This window comes from Callorhinus ursinus, unplaced genomic scaffold (assembly GCF_003265705.2).
Source record: "Callorhinus ursinus isolate GAN/ISIS: 27379988/994484 unplaced genomic scaffold, GSC_fseal_2.0 scaffold3, whole genome shotgun sequence".
Taxonomy (NCBI): Eukaryota; Metazoa; Chordata; class Mammalia; order Carnivora; family Otariidae; genus Callorhinus; species Callorhinus ursinus.
In genome coordinates this window covers 88,353,105-88,369,773 of record NW_027397065.1, presented here as the reverse complement: position 1 = coordinate 88,369,773, position 16,669 = coordinate 88,353,105, and the positions used below count along the sequence as shown (strand labels likewise).

General features: G+C 45.3%; 1 protein-coding gene across 1 annotated transcript in view; it reads right to left on the bottom strand.

Moving 5' to 3' along the window:
- Positions 1-16,384, bottom strand: part of NSUN2 (NOP2/Sun RNA methyltransferase 2) — a 27,078-nt gene extending 10,694 nt beyond the window's left edge. The window contains exons 1-9 of the mRNA XM_025867482.2: positions 16,096-16,384; positions 15,822-15,979; positions 15,086-15,190; positions 10,309-10,414; positions 7,982-8,053; positions 7,155-7,239; positions 5,611-5,803; positions 3,761-3,835; positions 2,575-2,705 (exon numbers count right to left, since the gene is read on the bottom strand). Coding sequence (XP_025723267.1) covers positions 2,575-2,705; positions 3,761-3,835; positions 5,611-5,803; positions 7,155-7,239; positions 7,982-8,053; positions 10,309-10,414; positions 15,086-15,190; positions 15,822-15,979; positions 16,096-16,200 — 1,030 coding nt within the window. The 5' untranslated portion in view covers positions 16,201-16,384. The remainder of the gene's footprint in view (positions 1-2,574; positions 2,706-3,760; positions 3,836-5,610; positions 5,804-7,154; positions 7,240-7,981; positions 8,054-10,308; positions 10,415-15,085; positions 15,191-15,821; positions 15,980-16,095) is intronic.
- Positions 16,385-16,669: the final 285 nt, after the last annotated feature.

Genomic DNA, 16,669 nt, shown 5'->3' with positions numbered 1-16,669 from the left:
GGGGGGGGGGGGGGGGGGGGGGGGGGGGGGGGGGGGGGGGGTCAGAAACGGCCAAAGCCTGGCCTGTGGGGATGGCTGTGCACAGAAACCCGCTGAAGGTCACTAGTTGTACCCTTAAAACGAGGGACACTGGTGGCACGTGAGTTACTGCCAACGAAGCCGTGGAGACACGCAGCAGGTGCAGAGTCCCACAAAGTACCCGACGTGAGCCCCGTGGCAGTGGCGCGCACACACGAGCCCCCCCCCCCCCCCCCCCCCCCCCCCCCACGACGCTAGGACCCCAAGCATTCGACCCACTCCTGGCTTCTAGACACACGCCCGTTAGAGGACATGGGTCTTGATGCCTTTACATCTAATAACCCAGAACGAAAAAGTAACATTTAAAATGAACTGTGAAAATTTGTAAACATTCTGTTCCAGGCCCAAGTGAGTTTTCCAAACTTGTGCAGCACTTGCAGGGCAAGAGCCAGCTTTAAAAACAGGTGTCCCCGGTAACCACCTCACAAGAAGCTGTATGATGGGGCCGCGATGGGAACCCTCTCGATCACACGCCCACCGCAGATTACGGGCACAGACTGGACAGCCTCACAGAAGAGGAAAATCCAACAAAGCTCCACAGAAGCTATGAAACGCTCAGACGATTATAAAAATAGAGCAAAAGAGTCCCCAAGGCAGAGGTGTCCTCGTAAGAAATCTCTGACGAAAACACTGTGCTGACTTGTACTGTTCCATCTGAATATTCTTTCTAAAAGCAAACACTAAATAACAGAGCAGGTTTGCAGAAATTTGTCCCGTACGCCCTGCCGCCAGGGGGGTCAGGAGAGCCGACAGGGACCCAGTGTGTGCAGACTGAATGCTTATCAGCCACTCCGCCTGCAGCCAGGTCTGAGCTCCTTCAGGTGGGGACTTCACTCCTCCCAAATCCTCAGTCACTGTCAAGTGCAAGGCTCAACAAAGAACCACTCTGCCATGAAGCCATGCCTGACAGACAACGGAGACGGAGACTACAGTGCGGTCTGAAACCACCACATGCAGAAAGATGGCCGCCACAGCAAACCCAGCGTGGAACCCCACCCGCCCAGTAGGAAAAAATGGGGCAGCAAAGGACACCTGCAGTTACGGTCACCACTCAGTGTCATCAGTCCTTCTCTTCATACGCCTTTGAAATGAAGTCCCACCACAAACATGGAGACTATGACCCCGCAAAGAACACCATTCAGAAACCCTTACACAGGCCCAACTTAAGCATAGCCAAACAAAACAATCACAAATACTAAATTCCGATCTCAAGGACTCTGAAGGCAAGAACTATAGAGGGCTAACTACACAGCACAGGTCAGTCAGCCACTGCAAACAAGGTAACTGGAAGCCGAGACAGCTGTGGATACTTGTCTTGGTATTTATGTTCCAACTTCCTTCATACACGTGTGAAGCAAATGTGGAAACATTCTATTCTGGAATCCTAGTCTGAAATCCCTCATTATTGGCTTTAAGGAGACTATGATGGGAAAAATTAACATATCGGTAAAAACTTTAAGAAGAGATACTTTACATCAAACCATTATGGAAACTGTTGTTTAAAAACATTTCATACCACCTGTCCGGTTTCTCGTATAAAACAGTGTGCTAAGACCTCACACCCGTTAGGATGGCTATAATCAAGAAAGCAGAAAGTACCAAGAGCCGAGCCGGCAAGGCTATAGGGAGAAGTGGGAGCCCTTGTGCTCTGTCGGCGCGAATGCAAAATGGTGCAGCTGCTGTGGAAAACAGCATGGGGGAACCCCAAAGATGAAACAGAATACCATCCGGCAATTCCACAAGACATACACCCCAAAACCTGAAAGCAGGGTCCTAAAGAGCTATCTGTGCAGCCATGTCATCTCAGCACTAGTCATAAGAGCTGAAACAGGGAGCACCTCAAGTGTCCACGGACAGGTGAGTGGGGAGACAGAACGGGGCGCATGCACACAGTGGGGATCTTGAGCCTTCAGGGCTGAAGGAAGGAGATCCAGACACCGCTACAATACGGAGGAACCTTGAGGACAGTGTGCTAAGTGGGAATAAGCCAGTCAACAAAAAGACAAGTATGATCTGATTCCACCCGTGAGATCCCTAGAGTGATCAAACGCAGAGACAGCAAAGAGGATAATGGGGGGGGGAAATGGGGAGTTGTGCAATGGGTCCGTAATTTCAGCTCTGCAAGATAAGGAGCTCTAGAGATTGGCTAGAGAACAACATGAGTGTTCTTCACACTATCAAAACACACATTTAAAAATAGTTAAAACGATGGTAAACTTCAAGTTACAAGTGTTTTCCACAATTAAGATTTTTTTCAAAAATCCACTGTGGTAAGGACTGACCTAATTTTTCAAACTTAAGAGATACCAAATAGGTAATTGTCATAATTCATTAAATATGACAAAATCATTACATAAGCATGTTTCTAAGGGTAGCTTGCTTCAGGGTTTATAGGCTAATCATACTAGCAAATGCCTGAAAAGGTCTATGGGAATATATACTACGGCAATAAACAACACTTATGAAAATCTCATACTTTGTGTCCCGCACACTTACCTTCACTTTTTTCCAGCAAAGATGCTATGACTGCTTCATCTTCAATGGGGTTTAGTGAACACGTAGAATACACCATCCTACCGCCTTCCACCAGCTGCTCAGCACCGCGTGTTGCAATCCGCAGCTGTAAGCTAAGGGTTGGATCCTAGGTCACCCTGAGACCAAACCTATCCATGCGGCACACACAGCACCCATTATACCACATATTTACCACACGTTTTTATGACAGACTTACAATAAAATACAAAATACAAAATAAACAATTCCCACAAAAAGAACTCTTTAAAATTCTAAATGAAGTTACAGTAAACCCATGAGATGTTTCATATCAATCAAAAAAGCATCTCTCTATATAAACAATGCGTTCACTATTCTGTTAGCCCTTCCCAACAAGCCGACAAGCAAAGCACAAAGCTGATTAGTGACTGAAGTCAATATGATTATGTGAGTCTCATTAAAAAGCCTCCATATCAGTACATACATTTAACTTTTCTTTCTATGAACAACTTACGTCCCTTCGTACATTCTAATCCTAGAACCTATTTCACACACAGAAAAAACAGTTAAAAAGTATTTAACAGAGAAACAAAATCTCCTGCTGGAGTTATTTGCAGTGAATATTCATCAGGACACTGCAGACTACCCACAATTCTATAATTAAGAATGCAGAATTCTAATGTTAAATGAAAAAAGAATCCATAGCCCTGAAGACCATACACTCAAGACTGGTACGCACAGAAAAACACACAGCGCACCAGACATGACAGAAGTGATCTTTGAGTTACGAGATCTTCTCTTTCTTCTATTTTTAAGAATTTTCCCAATTGTCTTTAAAGACAGTTAAGTATCTGGGGTCAAAATGTTAAAATAATTCAACACAAAAGAACAGAAAACAAAGATGAGTGAGACAGTAAAAGGTAAGTGGTCATTTCATGGAAAACAGGTCTTGAAATGTTACAGGAAATTGTCATAAAAGGCACTTTTGATAAATATGTACCTGAAATGTATACATACAGTCTTCAGTTTACTACTCTGAAGAGGTTCTGAAAACAACTACTTCTGATACGTACCCAAACTCTCTCAAGAGTGACCATTAACAACTCCAGCTCCAGATGCTGTCCCCAAATGCAGCGACAGCCCTCCCCTGCTCCGTGTGGGACAGCCCGCTGGATACAGCCTGACTCACCCATGCAGCTGCAAGCTATTTAAGGTCGTCCACTTCTTCCAGACATCAATGTTTTTTCTCATAGTGCCATCTCCACTAGAAAGGAAGATATTTAAGAACTTAAAAACTCTGACCAGGTAGACCAATTAGAGTTTAACCATTATGTCATATCCAAGCTAATTACAAAATGGGTATTTTTATTATTATATACACCAATTAGAACACCATCTAAATTCTCACAAACTACCATCAACTTTCTATTTCTGCTTTAGGGACACTAATGACATTAAAACTTTTAAATTATACTTTAATTTTCAATTAGATAAGGAAATAACAGAATTGAACAGATAACCTCATTCAAGACTTACAGATGTATCAATTTGCTTCCATTTGAGAGAAATACTAGCAAAACTAATTTTCAGACCTAGGACACAGAACTGTGAAGCCATTTGGATCCTGTTACTTACCAACTCGGTTAATCAACAGTGGCATTCTAATCAGATTTACGTAGGTAATGGTAAACTTATACTCATAAGGGATTTTCCACAGCAAATTCAATTAAGCCAATTTAACTTCTTTATCAAGATTTTTCTATGCATCAAACATTTTTGATTTTCTATTTTTACTTAACGGAAATTATTTCCATGTGAATTTTATAATACAGACTTGATCAATTTCTCTTTTTGTCCACAGCTGACTTTAACTACCCATTTTTTTCTGGGTCAGCTGGCTTTCTTTGAGTTTAATCTCCCTCGGTAGTCTAGTTAACTGTCTTGAGAAGGGGCTACAGGAGAATGAAAATACCCTATCAGATATAATGGCTTTCAAATGACATCCCTTGCTGGTACAGTGGTGGCTTAAAATTCTACCGTAATATTTAGGATTTCCTCAGCTTACAACTCGGTGCTCAGAAGGTCCCTGCATTCTCCAAGATAACACGAGAAGTGAGTTACCGGTTTCTGGTCAAAAGAGCACAGGAATGGGAAAACATCTGAGCTGAAGGAAAATCAGACAACTGTGGCTCATGACCCATTTTAAGTTTTATTTCACGAGGCGTTCTTGCAAGAATTTTAAAGCCCCATCCTATTCATACTACGGACTTACAGCTCTCACAATGAGTTCTGCCACAAGCAGGCAATCTGCTGTGGTTTAAGTGAGATGGAGTGCGGTAGCGGGTGTCTTATGGAAGCATCACATTCCATGCTAACACAGTTTTGTGGTGATTTCTGCACTCCCCGCTAAACAAATTCATGTGCTCACAAGGTGACTATGGCCTACGTCACTGCCTCTGGGAACTTAAGAGAGGTCTTTTGTTTTCTCCTTTTCTTTCTGGAAAAACTCAGTTATTCCGTTAATCCATAAAATTCTCTTATAGGTAAACGCTAACGATCTAATACTTACACATAAAATTTGAAGAAATGTATGTGTACAAACACAGGCACACTGAGTGTGTCAAGGGTCCGAACTCTGGAGTCGCACCGCACTGAGTAACAGAAGACTGGTCATGAAAACCCAGTGTTATTCCACATCCCTCCATAATGAGGCGGAATCGGGAATGGGAGGAACAACCATTCCTAACGATCATTTCCTGGACCGACGACAGAGCTTATGATGCTACTACCCACCCCCTCAGGGATCTCCTCTGCCCCTGTGAAGACTACAGAACCGTTCCATCTGTGTCTCTTCGTTCCGTACCCTCGTTCTGCTCTGCTGGGTGGCACTGAAATTCTGAGTGTCTGTGTCTTCATACCAGCTGCCACGAGAACGTGTACAACTCCGTGTGTATTTGTGTGCAAATTCACATCAGTCTATATTTAAACTGATTTCCTTAGTGGATTTTAGGCTTTTCGGTTTCTTAATAACATAAATACCTGCAAGGGACGTCACATAAGATGCGATCGTAGAAGAGAATCTCTTTCCTCCCATTCACATCTATTTGGAGTCTAGGTATGCTGGACGCATCGTGGTTGACCACCATGATGCAGGGGCTGCTCAGCCTTTTGGCCTGATGAACGAGCAGATAGCAACGCTTGTTGTCCACATCATTCGCGATGACGAACCCCTCTGAGAACAGAAAGTTACAGCATCAGGTGAAATGCAGCAGAAGCAGAATAATTTTCTGAAATATGTACGCTCCTGGTTGGCAGACTTCAAGCAGCAGCAGTCCACCAAACTTTAAGACCCAAGTGTAAGATTTGCCAGAATAAGCTAAGTAGTCCAAAAAGATGGCTCAGCATAGATTTTTATGATCACATAAAATTCTAAAACTGCAAGATCTATTTTTCCAACTATTGAACAATTACTCACTTTGTAACAATTATTATGCCAAAAACATCTATTACTTTTAATAACAATTAAAACAAAGAGAGCGGAGAGAGAAAGGGGTAGGAGACAACAGAATCCCGACAAGTGTTTAAAATACTGCACGTGTATGATGGGCCTCCATTCTCGACCCTGCGAATCAGGTTTCTGGGGTGGGGCCCAGGCTACTCCTGAAGGCTGCCTGGGCGATTCTGGTCTGACCGCCTGGCTAAAACCCAGGTGCAGCCTCTTATTTCTGGTTCCACCGCTGGCAAAAAGGCACATACGCCTAAAAACATTTTATAGTCAAGATCGCTCTTAAGAAAATATGAAATGCTAAACACTGATAATAGAAAGAGGCTCTTTACCACTAATTTGGAAAAAATAATTAAAAACAAAAGAATAAAGAAGCCTTTTAAACAAAGTTATTTGTCACAGGAAAAAAACACTTAGAACAAAGCTAAACAAGCATGCCCATTAGGACAGAAGGAGAGCAGGTGGCGTGAATAAAAAAAGGGGCAATAGAAGCAGATAAAACATCTGAAGAGTAACACCACCACAGACAGGCGTCTTCAGAGAACCCCCAGAAAGGAGCACCAGCGACAGCAGATCGCAGCCATGGTCTGAGCCACCAGCAAGCTCAGAACGCCCCCAAGTCCAGGATGCAACGTCCAATACTGTCGCCTACCGCGGGGGGGGGGGGTGGTGAAGCTGGCGGGCCTGACAGCAGTTCTTCACGACACTCTACTGTCGTTCCCGTAGAGAGTGAGTCACCACAAAACCAACACAAAAACCCAACATGACAATGATACTACTGAAGATCCAAACTGAAATCTACCTACTATGGCTTAATATAGCAACACCATATACTTTCACAGAAGACACACGTAATTCTAGAATGAAGCCACGCTTCCACCCCGATGCACAAACACGTTGGTTTAGGAACCCGTCACAGTGGCATGCGAAATGTCTAGTTCTACTTTCAGGGACAGAAACCCATCTGCTTGTCACAGAAGGCTTCAAGACCCAACCCACAGGCAGTGTTACCATCTCTTCCTCATCTACACCCAGCCAAGTGGCATTCCGACCCTCCACAGAGCAGTCCAATGCATACCTGGGAAAGGGACATTCATGTCGGCATGTAACATTTCAATTAACTGCGTGGTCTTTGATCCAGGCGCTGCACACATATCTAAGATCTATTAAAAAGCAAGAAATGTTTGAGGTTTTAAGAAATCAAACATTCGACACTTAATTTAAAACAATTTTAGGAGTCATTCTAGTATTTTGATTTCTAAGACTTAAATACATTTCTTTACAGAAGGAATCTACAACGTGATATATTGAGAAAGATACTCTCTCCACAAGAACAGAACGACCCTACAGACCAGTGGAAGCACTCCATTCAGGAGATGACGAGCAAGGACACCAACTGCAAGCAGCACTATAAGCAGCCTGCTAAGGGACAGAACTCCCAGGCCTCAAACAGCCCAGCCACTTGCTGGCCCCCAAACCCTGAGCTAGTTGCTTCTATTTTTCCTTGCCTCCTTTCCCTCATCTGGAAAAAACAGGGACAGGGAGAGCATCTACCCTCACGGGGATGTGTTATGTATGAATTAATGAATTAATTGAATTAATGTATGAGAAGAGCACAAAGCAATGCTTGGCATGTAACAAGTTCTCAGGACGTGTTCATCACGATTTTCAATCTGAGTCAGTCAAGACCGATGATCTGTGCAGTAAACACGTTAGTGAACAAACTTTAAAAGAGTAGAAACACAGTTATGGGTTGTAAAATTTAAATAAGACAAAAATGCAAAGAAGAACCTAAAATAAAACACAGCATTCTCCATCAAAAGCATGAAAAAAAAAAAAACAAGAATTATATTAAGAAAAAAAGGTGTCAACAAACAAAGCCACTTTCTGTTTAATACACAATACCTTATGGTGAGGGTGAGCATTGAGTAACAGTGGTGGGATCATGCTAACGGCTTCTTGACGACTGATATTTCCCTTGGAAAGTAAAATTAAAAAAAAAAAACAGGAACAATATTTAAAAAGGCAGAAATTTTCAGTATTAGGCATTATTTCATATGCAACAGAAAAAGACCACATAATCCTCATCCATGCAATAAAACAAGTTAATACTATCACGTAGAACATTACGTAAATAGGACAGGTTTTTATCCTAGTGCGTAAATGGTTGCTACCTAAAAGGCTAAGGAAGAATAACCATTAATGGCAGAACTTGCTGTTAGAATATTAGAAATGCACGTATAATCCCGGATTTTACAAAAGAAAGGGAAGTTTAAACTTATGCTGCCCAACTCGCCCTCTTGAGAAAGAACGGAAGCTGGATGAGCAGCTCAGAGGTGGACAGAGGCACCGCCATACCCTCGGCAGCAGGGAGCGAGCCCCATGAGCAGAGGACACAGAGCCACTGCCAGCAAGGTGTCCCTCTCAGCTAAAACTGCAACTTCTATTTCAGTCCTGTCTGTTTGTAGGAAGAGCCCCTGTCTGCTTTGTCCTCCTGAGAACTGCCCCCGAAGAAGATAAAGAGCCCAGCCAGCGCTCCCACGTCCCACCATCCCCACTCAGCCACCAGCCCTCTAGGTCTCGGCCGGTGGGCAGGGCGTCTGTTAACACGCACGCCTGTTCAGACACACGTTCTTGACAGGGTCCAGCACTGGCCTCATCACTAATCTAGTTCACCCACCATAAGACTGAATGCCTTAGAAATCATCCTTTAAAAAGCAAGAGGCCGTCAGCTGCCGGGAGACCTCTGCCCCATGACAACCTGGCTCTTCTGAACCTGAAGAGCCATCCGGGGAGCCGCCGCTCACCTCACGCCTGCGCGTCTGTCCGAACCAGACACAGACTCACAGCCAAACCTGCGGATGTTCACCTCGTGGGTTTCTGGCCAGCAAGGAGTCTGTGGAGACTATCTGAATCTCCATCCACTCACCAGGCACACTGATTCCAGGTTCCAGGTTAAACGTATGATCCTGACAAGCCTGCCTCCTGCATTCATCCAAGTCTTTGACCAAAGCATCTGAGCTGTACAGGGACAGAGTCCCTGACTAGACAAGCCGGCTGTGAGTCACTTCCTTTCTACGCACGTTCTGAAGGGGCTTCGAATACCCCAAAGGGCATCTCACCCTACCAACGCCCGATCAAAAACCTGTACCGGTTCCCTGCAATCCAGGCTACCAACACTCACCTCCCATCCCCTCCACCTAAACGCGGCTCTTCAGTCTGCCCAGCAGGGAACTCACTCGCCACAAACCCTCTGCTCTGCTGAAATTCAAACCTGAACTGTTGTCTTAGTTTACCCTCGCCTGACCTTACATCTGGATGGACAGTGCAGGCAGAGAACCCCTTCTTGTACTGACCCAAGGACAGAATCAGGAATGTGGCAGCACCTAGCTCTGTTTCTCCCTTATCGGGTTGGGGGAGGGGTGGAAAGCCCCGGTAAGCAGGCGGCCAGTTTACCAGGTCACCTAAACGGACAGAGCACCACCGTGGCAGGAGAGAACGGGGCAGGGCCAAGGGCCTGAAGGGGAGATGTGCAGGAACCACCGGAATCCTACACGCCCGCCCAGGAGCTCGGGATGAAAAGAAACGAACACCATCTAGGCAAACACAAAGGTCTCCTTGGCTAGAAAAAGGAGACTAGAGAACAGGAAGGGGGAACTCGGATTTTAAATGCCAGAGTGACAATTCCAAGACACCAAAAAGTTCAACAGCAAAACACGCAGGTACCTGGTTTAACTGTGTGAGGCAGGAGGGAAAAGCTACTGAGAGGAGGCGTGAGGCTAAAGCTGAGAAGTTTAGGGACTGAACCGAACCAAAGAATTCAGGATTGCAAAGAAGGTGAAGACACTGTGTCATGGGAGAACCAAAGCTGTCAAAGTCAGATTTTGTTGTTTTGTTGTGGCAAAGGTGGAACAGAGACAGGAGCCCAGAAAGAACAGACACAACAAAGTGGGAGCAGATGGAGTGGCCTGTCTCCCGAGCGATGCCTCCCTGCGCAGTGTGCTGCTCGGCCCAGCGCTGTGGCTGAGACCCTCCCCGAGTTCCACAACTGGATGGGCCGAAGAAGGGAGCAGCGGTAGGGAGCCTCAGAAATCAAAGGTGACAAGCACACTTTTCCATACGCCCTATCTACCTCGTCACTCCCGGTGACACGTGTGGACAAAATATAACCAAGACACTAACGCACATTTCAAGCTTCAAGGGAACCAACAAATCTAAAGACATCTACTCACAGATTCGGTTTCGCTAACCAGAAACTGGTGAAACTTTTCCAACTGTGGAGACTTTCTCAAGATTTTTCGACTTAAATTTGTGTGCCAGGCAAGTTCTTCAGGATACCTGACCAAAAAGAAAATAAAGCATCCACGGATTATATATGTTAAAGTGCTCTCTTAACAACTTCCTGCTTTTACCGATCATACACTAACTAGACACCCAATTTTGCTCTACTTCCTCCCATCCACGATCCTCTTCGTAGTCGGCCAAGACTGCAGGGTGTCTAACTATATCATAAACCAGGCAGAAACAGGAGAGCCGGGTGGCTTGAAGAGATATATATATATATATATATATGACGTTACCATGAAATTGCAATGATGAATGTTCAAGAACAGATGAGAAAATGGAGACCCCTCTGCTCTTCACCACGTATGCTAACAATGCTACAGAGACTATCAGAAAAAAAGTCAGTTAAGCATCTGACTCTTGATTTTGGCTCAGGTCATGATCTCAGGGTCCTGGGATCAAGCCCCAAGTTGGGCTCTGTGCTCAGAGGGAAGTCTGCTTGAGATTCTCCCTCTCCCTCCACCCCTCCCTACATTCTCTCTCAAATAAATCTTAAAGAAAAAAAGACAACAAATTAAAGAAATGCAGATCACTTAGTTGAGGAACTATCAAAATGTTTGATATTTAATTGTAATCTTTTTAATGATACCTTTCATGTCTAAAACAAAACAGCCCAATAATGTATCGAAATACTTTACACACCAAAAAACCCTGGGGATCACTGCTGCACTGACTTGCACTCCTAGGCTGTCACTTGTATAGACCGAAGAATGAAGAAGCATCCCCTGCCACTTAAACTTTCTAGAACGATGACATCACCAATTAGGAACAGGTCTCTTTAAATGTGGCTCACACAGATCACTGGGCTCCAAGGCTCCAGCTGGCGCACTACTATGACCCAGGCCACTCCCCCCAACCCAGCGCCAAGCTATGCACTACTTGGTACTTAGTGATAAGTCTCACTGCTGTTTTTGTACTTATTACTCAGTATTTCCAAGCGTCACATTGTAGCTAAGGTGACAGCCATGAAATTGAAACCAGAACACTTGCAAAACAATATATCTGACTGCTTTGAAACAGAATGATTAGGTGAAACAAACTCAAGCCTTGAAATTTTAAGACACTACTCGACTATCATGCTATTATGAGATATATCTGGGAAGTACTTTCTACCAAACAAGATAAAACTGGCTGCATCTGTTCATGGCCACCCTCCCGCTATCCCAGCACTTTGTCTCTATTCCCTATGTCCGGAACCTTCAATATTTAACCTGCTTCAAAAATCTAAAACCAAAACGCAACCATACTTATCACGCCATTAAAAAAGAATTGAGTTTTAAATATTCCCTTTGGCCTCCTTAGAGGTGAAATGGTAGGAATATACGCAGATTTGCCTTCACTGGCAGTATTTGGCAAAATCTGCTGTTTCAGTGCAACCTTTGCAAGACTGGGGAGCCAAGACACCTACTTTAACGAAATTTCTTACAACCCTGAACTGTGATGCAATCAATGACTTTTACGAAATTTCTTGCAACCCTGAACTGTATGTGATCAATTACAGTGAATCATGCAAGTTACCACCTTGCCAAATCACCAAAACATCATGAAGCTCAATGTCACATGCATTCAATCAGCCATGAATTGTTCCATCTAGCTATTAATCATTAATAGCTGAATTTTCATTTTCAAATAAAAATAAAGCAGATATAATCTGAGCAAATACTTCCTTATGTACATTTCAGACTGAATTTCCATTTAAAAAATGTAATTTTACTAGGATGAAAATTCCACGGCAAGTAATTAAGATTGTGAAAGTTATTAACCTTTTGAAAAAAATACTTAAGAACTTTAAAATCATTAAATACAAAAACTGACCGTTAAAATGAAAAAGTATGCATCTTATACAGTTTTAGTAACCATTTTTTTTGGACCAACAAATGTTTACTAAAATCTTTGTAGCTTTTAACATCAAATAAGATACCTTAAAGAACTAAATTTAATTTTTAGTTACGTAATTCGAATGTAGCGCCTGAGTCTTTAAAGTCCTACTTGGAAACTTGTCATGTCTTCTGAGGATGAATTAAAAGCATCACTGTCATCTTTATACCCAAAAATTCTTACAGGAAAAACATCTCCATTAACATATACACTTATGACAAATCATCTTCAGTTTACATGTTAAAAAGAACGTAAAGAGAATGACAATAAGGTATACTCTCAACAACCAATTGTCAGAACGAGGCTTTTATGAGAATGCTTTGGGATAATGCCTTAGAGTTCTGAGTCCACAAAAAGGAAAAAAAAGAAACCTGCCCAAACTATGAGTCCTACTTAATATCCCTTCCAGAAAACATGGTTCCCAAAAACACTTTCCTAAATTTAATTCCACTATGTACCAAAAGCTTAAAATATTATACAATGTATTTCTATTTTTTGAACAACATAGAAAACCACCCGAAGTTTTGGTAGTTTCTGCTCTGCTTGCTCACCAAGAGTCTTATGGGTAGCCCACACCTGACCAGCAAATTTGCTTGTACAATAAAACTTGTCATTAACTGTCACTGATAATGGAAAAGCTGAGTGTTAGGAACCCCAATCACAGAGTATGTTGTTCACACCCCTTCAGTTGGTGTGCTCAGAAGATTTCAGCAAAGAGCAATGTGAGGAAAATCACCAGTAATTACTAGTGATTCCTGTTCCTTCTTCACCCAGAGAACACACAGATGTTGGAGAATTGCCTATTCATGGACCCCCTGCGGCTGTTCAACAATCAAGATGGAAAAGCACCTGTTAAATGTTATAAGGGCTAACAAAAGTTGAACTGCAGTTTGCAGAGAACAATCAAAGTAGCAAGCCTAATTCTCATGTTATCTGTTGGAACCTGCAGAAGAAAATGCCCACAATGACCCACCCACAGGCACCTCTTTCCTACAGGATGCATGCTTTTCAGCTCCTTTTACTGGCCTGTCAGACTTCCTCATCTGAAAAGCTGCATTTCTAAACACAAGGTTTAAGGAACAAAGGTGTTCTGGTGATTCTATGAAGCAGCCAACATGCAAGACAATTAGAAATGTGCACAAAGGCAACCTTAAACCCACTTCTTTTGAAAAGTATCAGATTGCCCCTGCTTCAAACAGTACCATCAGTCAAACCTCCAAACCAAGGCACTGGTTAAGTGTATAACCTAGCTACTAGGAGAGGGGAGGAAGCTTGAGGATGTGAAGGCTAGCTCACTCAGCAATGTCATAGGTACCGCAGCTAGAAAATCATTTTCCTTTTTTAATGACTTCAGTACAGTGGGCATGAAACCAGTAACCACCTGAGTCCTTTCCCTGTATCAGAACCTGCAAGCTTTTAAAATCTGACTATCACAAATCTGTGATATGGCCACTGAAAATCCATATGACCGATGGAAGAAAGAAAAGCAAGCCAATCTATAACCCAGGATTAATGAAAAAAAAAACGTGATCTCGGTTTGTGATCACTGAAGGGCATCCAGAAAGGAGAGAAAATACCATACACGTGAATAACCCAAATCTCAAAAGGTGTCAGAAAGTGCTGGTTAAATTCACCTTGTTAGAGCGATCATTTAAAATCATTGTGTTGTGAGAACTCTCAATGCCTCGAAGTTGATAATCTGAAATGTGGAACTATTAACAGTTTACTTTAATGATTTTTACGTTTATAAATTAACCCAGGGCTTGGCGCCTCTATAGCTTGTGCTTGAGTATCCCAGGCATTTTCCAAGACACATGGGACTGCCTTCACTGGAATGAAACTTGAACTGGGCCATGAGAAGCAAATAACCCACAGGATGCCTCCAGGACAAGTAGTGAAAGGGTTAGCATGAGGGGCAAAGTCTACTCGAGCACTGGAGATACTGGAAATACAGAATCAGGGGCACCTGGGTGGCTCGGTTAAGTGTCTTGACTCTTGGTTTTGGCTCAGGTCAGGATCTTAGGTTGTGAGACTGAGTCTTGCATAGGGCTCCCTGCTCAATGCAGAGTCTGCTTCAGATTCTTTTCCCCTCTCTCTTCTTCCCCTCTGCTCCTTGTGTGCACTCTCTCTCTCTAAAATAAATAAAATCTTAAAAGAAAAAGAAATATAGAATCAGCTGGAGCAGTCCGTGGCAACCTTTGTCAGGTCGAATCTGTCCTTTTGCTGAAGGTAGGAGAGCCACGTGACAACACCTTCAACGTGAGGAAACAAGGGGTTTAAATGGAAATGGGTAGAAGTGGTACCATCACAGAAGGAAACAGGTTGATCGACTTGCAAAAATTAACTGAACCAAGTAACTCTTAGCCACAAATCCTTCATTAAAAGCTGCACACCGGGGCACCTGGGCGGCTCAGGTGTTAAGAGTCTGCCTTCAGCTCAGGTCATGGTCCCAGGGTCCTGGCGTCGAGTCCCCCATCGGGCTCCTCGCTCCGTGGGAAGCCTGCTTCTCCCTCTCCCACTCCCCCTGCTTGTGTTCCCTCTCTCGCTGTGTCTCTCTCTGTCAAATAAGTAAATAAAATCTTTAAAAAAAAAAAAAAAGCTGCACACCGGTTTAAAGTAAAATAATACGGGTAAAAAGCACTGGGTAAAAGCACACAGGGATGTCTGTAAAGTACATTCAAATTCTCTCAGCTAGTAGAAAACATGTTGCCAAAAAACATGCCGTCAGCTGACAAAGATTAAAATCCCAAAAAAACCTCCATCAGGTTGAAGACTTGTTTTACCTACCAGCTCAGGGGCTGTGGAACTTCAACTTTCTGACCATCCACCTCCAGGTCTTCCAATTCCTTGAAATACTTGTTCTTTAAGCAATGGAGAATCTCCTTTGCGTGGCTATTAAAAAATAAGTAAGTTTTGATCCAATCTGAAAGGCTTAATATGCATCTTGTCTTTTGTGAACCTGAGATGACAAGTGTCTTAAAACCAAAACCATCTCTGCGCTGAAAGCGGACCTCATTCATCGTGCCTTTTCTACCCTATGCCTTCAAAGTTTAAACAACTCTCGTTTCATCACTACAGGACAAGCTAAAAGGACTACTACTGCATTCCTTCCGTCCTAAATATTCCTAGGGTTCACATCTACTTGCAACTTATCTCGGAAAGATGGAACCACGGGGACTTAAAATGACAAGAGAACCGGAGTTTCGCACAAACTGTGTAATATCATAAATTCTCACGTGTTCCAAAGGGGAGGCATCCTCGGCTCCCGAAGGCCCGGAAGTCCACCTTTTCTCAGATTGCATTTCGTGTCTTCCAGCCTCCCGAACTGCAACACCCCCCGGCCTATTCCGCTGGACTCCCGTGCTCCCTGCTCAATGCTTCCAGACGCTGGAATCCACAGCGCCGGTAAACAGCAGCTCTCCAGGCCCGCAACACTCGCCGGGGGCCTGGCGGGGCGAGGGGGGCACCCTCATCCTGAACTGACCCCAACTCCAGGAAATCAAGGCTCCGCGAGGTCCCTTACCTTTTGTAGCCAGTAATTCGCAAAGTGGCCGGGAGGGGCTCCCTGAGCGCTTCCATGAACCGGTCCCACTCGCCCTCTGGCACGATCTTGAGTTCCTGATAGTAATGCTCAAAGAGCTTGTTCTCCTTGACGATCTCGGGGTACCCGCCTTCCCAGCCCTGACGAACAAGACACGCGTCTACCCAGGGCCGGAGAAGGCTCCCCGCGCCGTCCCGCCAGCCGCGGCGGCCGGGAGACGAACGGGGGCCCTGCCCGCCCGCGCCCCGGGTCCTACCGCCTCCTGACGCTTGCCCCCGCCCTCCGCGCTGTCCTCCGCGCGCGTCGGCCGCTGCTGCTGCTGCTGCTGCTGGAGCCGCCGGCCCCGCGCCCTCCGCCCCATGGCCCACGCGGCCGCGCACGCCGCCCGCAGAGCTCCCGCCACCGTCGGCCGCGCAGACTTCCGGGCTGGCACGCGAGGCCCCCCGCGCTCCGCGCCTGCGCCGCTCCCGGGCCCGCGGGCGCTGCGAGGAAGACGCCCAAAGGGCCGCGACCCGCGCTCCCGCTGAGCAGCAAGCGACGGGCAGCACTGGCAGCCCTGAGCAAGAAGGAAACCCCAGGAGCGCAGCCCCGAGGTAGCCCGCGCGGGCTCAGGCAGCTCCGCGGACAGCCCGCGATCGCGCGTGCGCAGAGCGGCGGGGGCGGGGCTCCGGCAGCGAGGGGGTGGGGCCTGCCCGCCTCCCGCCGCGCCGGACCGCGTCTAGTCCAACCAGCGGGACCGGCGCGCCAGCGCCTCGCGCGTTGGAGGAGGGGAGGGGTGCGGCTCAGGGTCCCGGCGTCGGCAGTGGGCGCTGGCCTCAGGTAACCGCGCC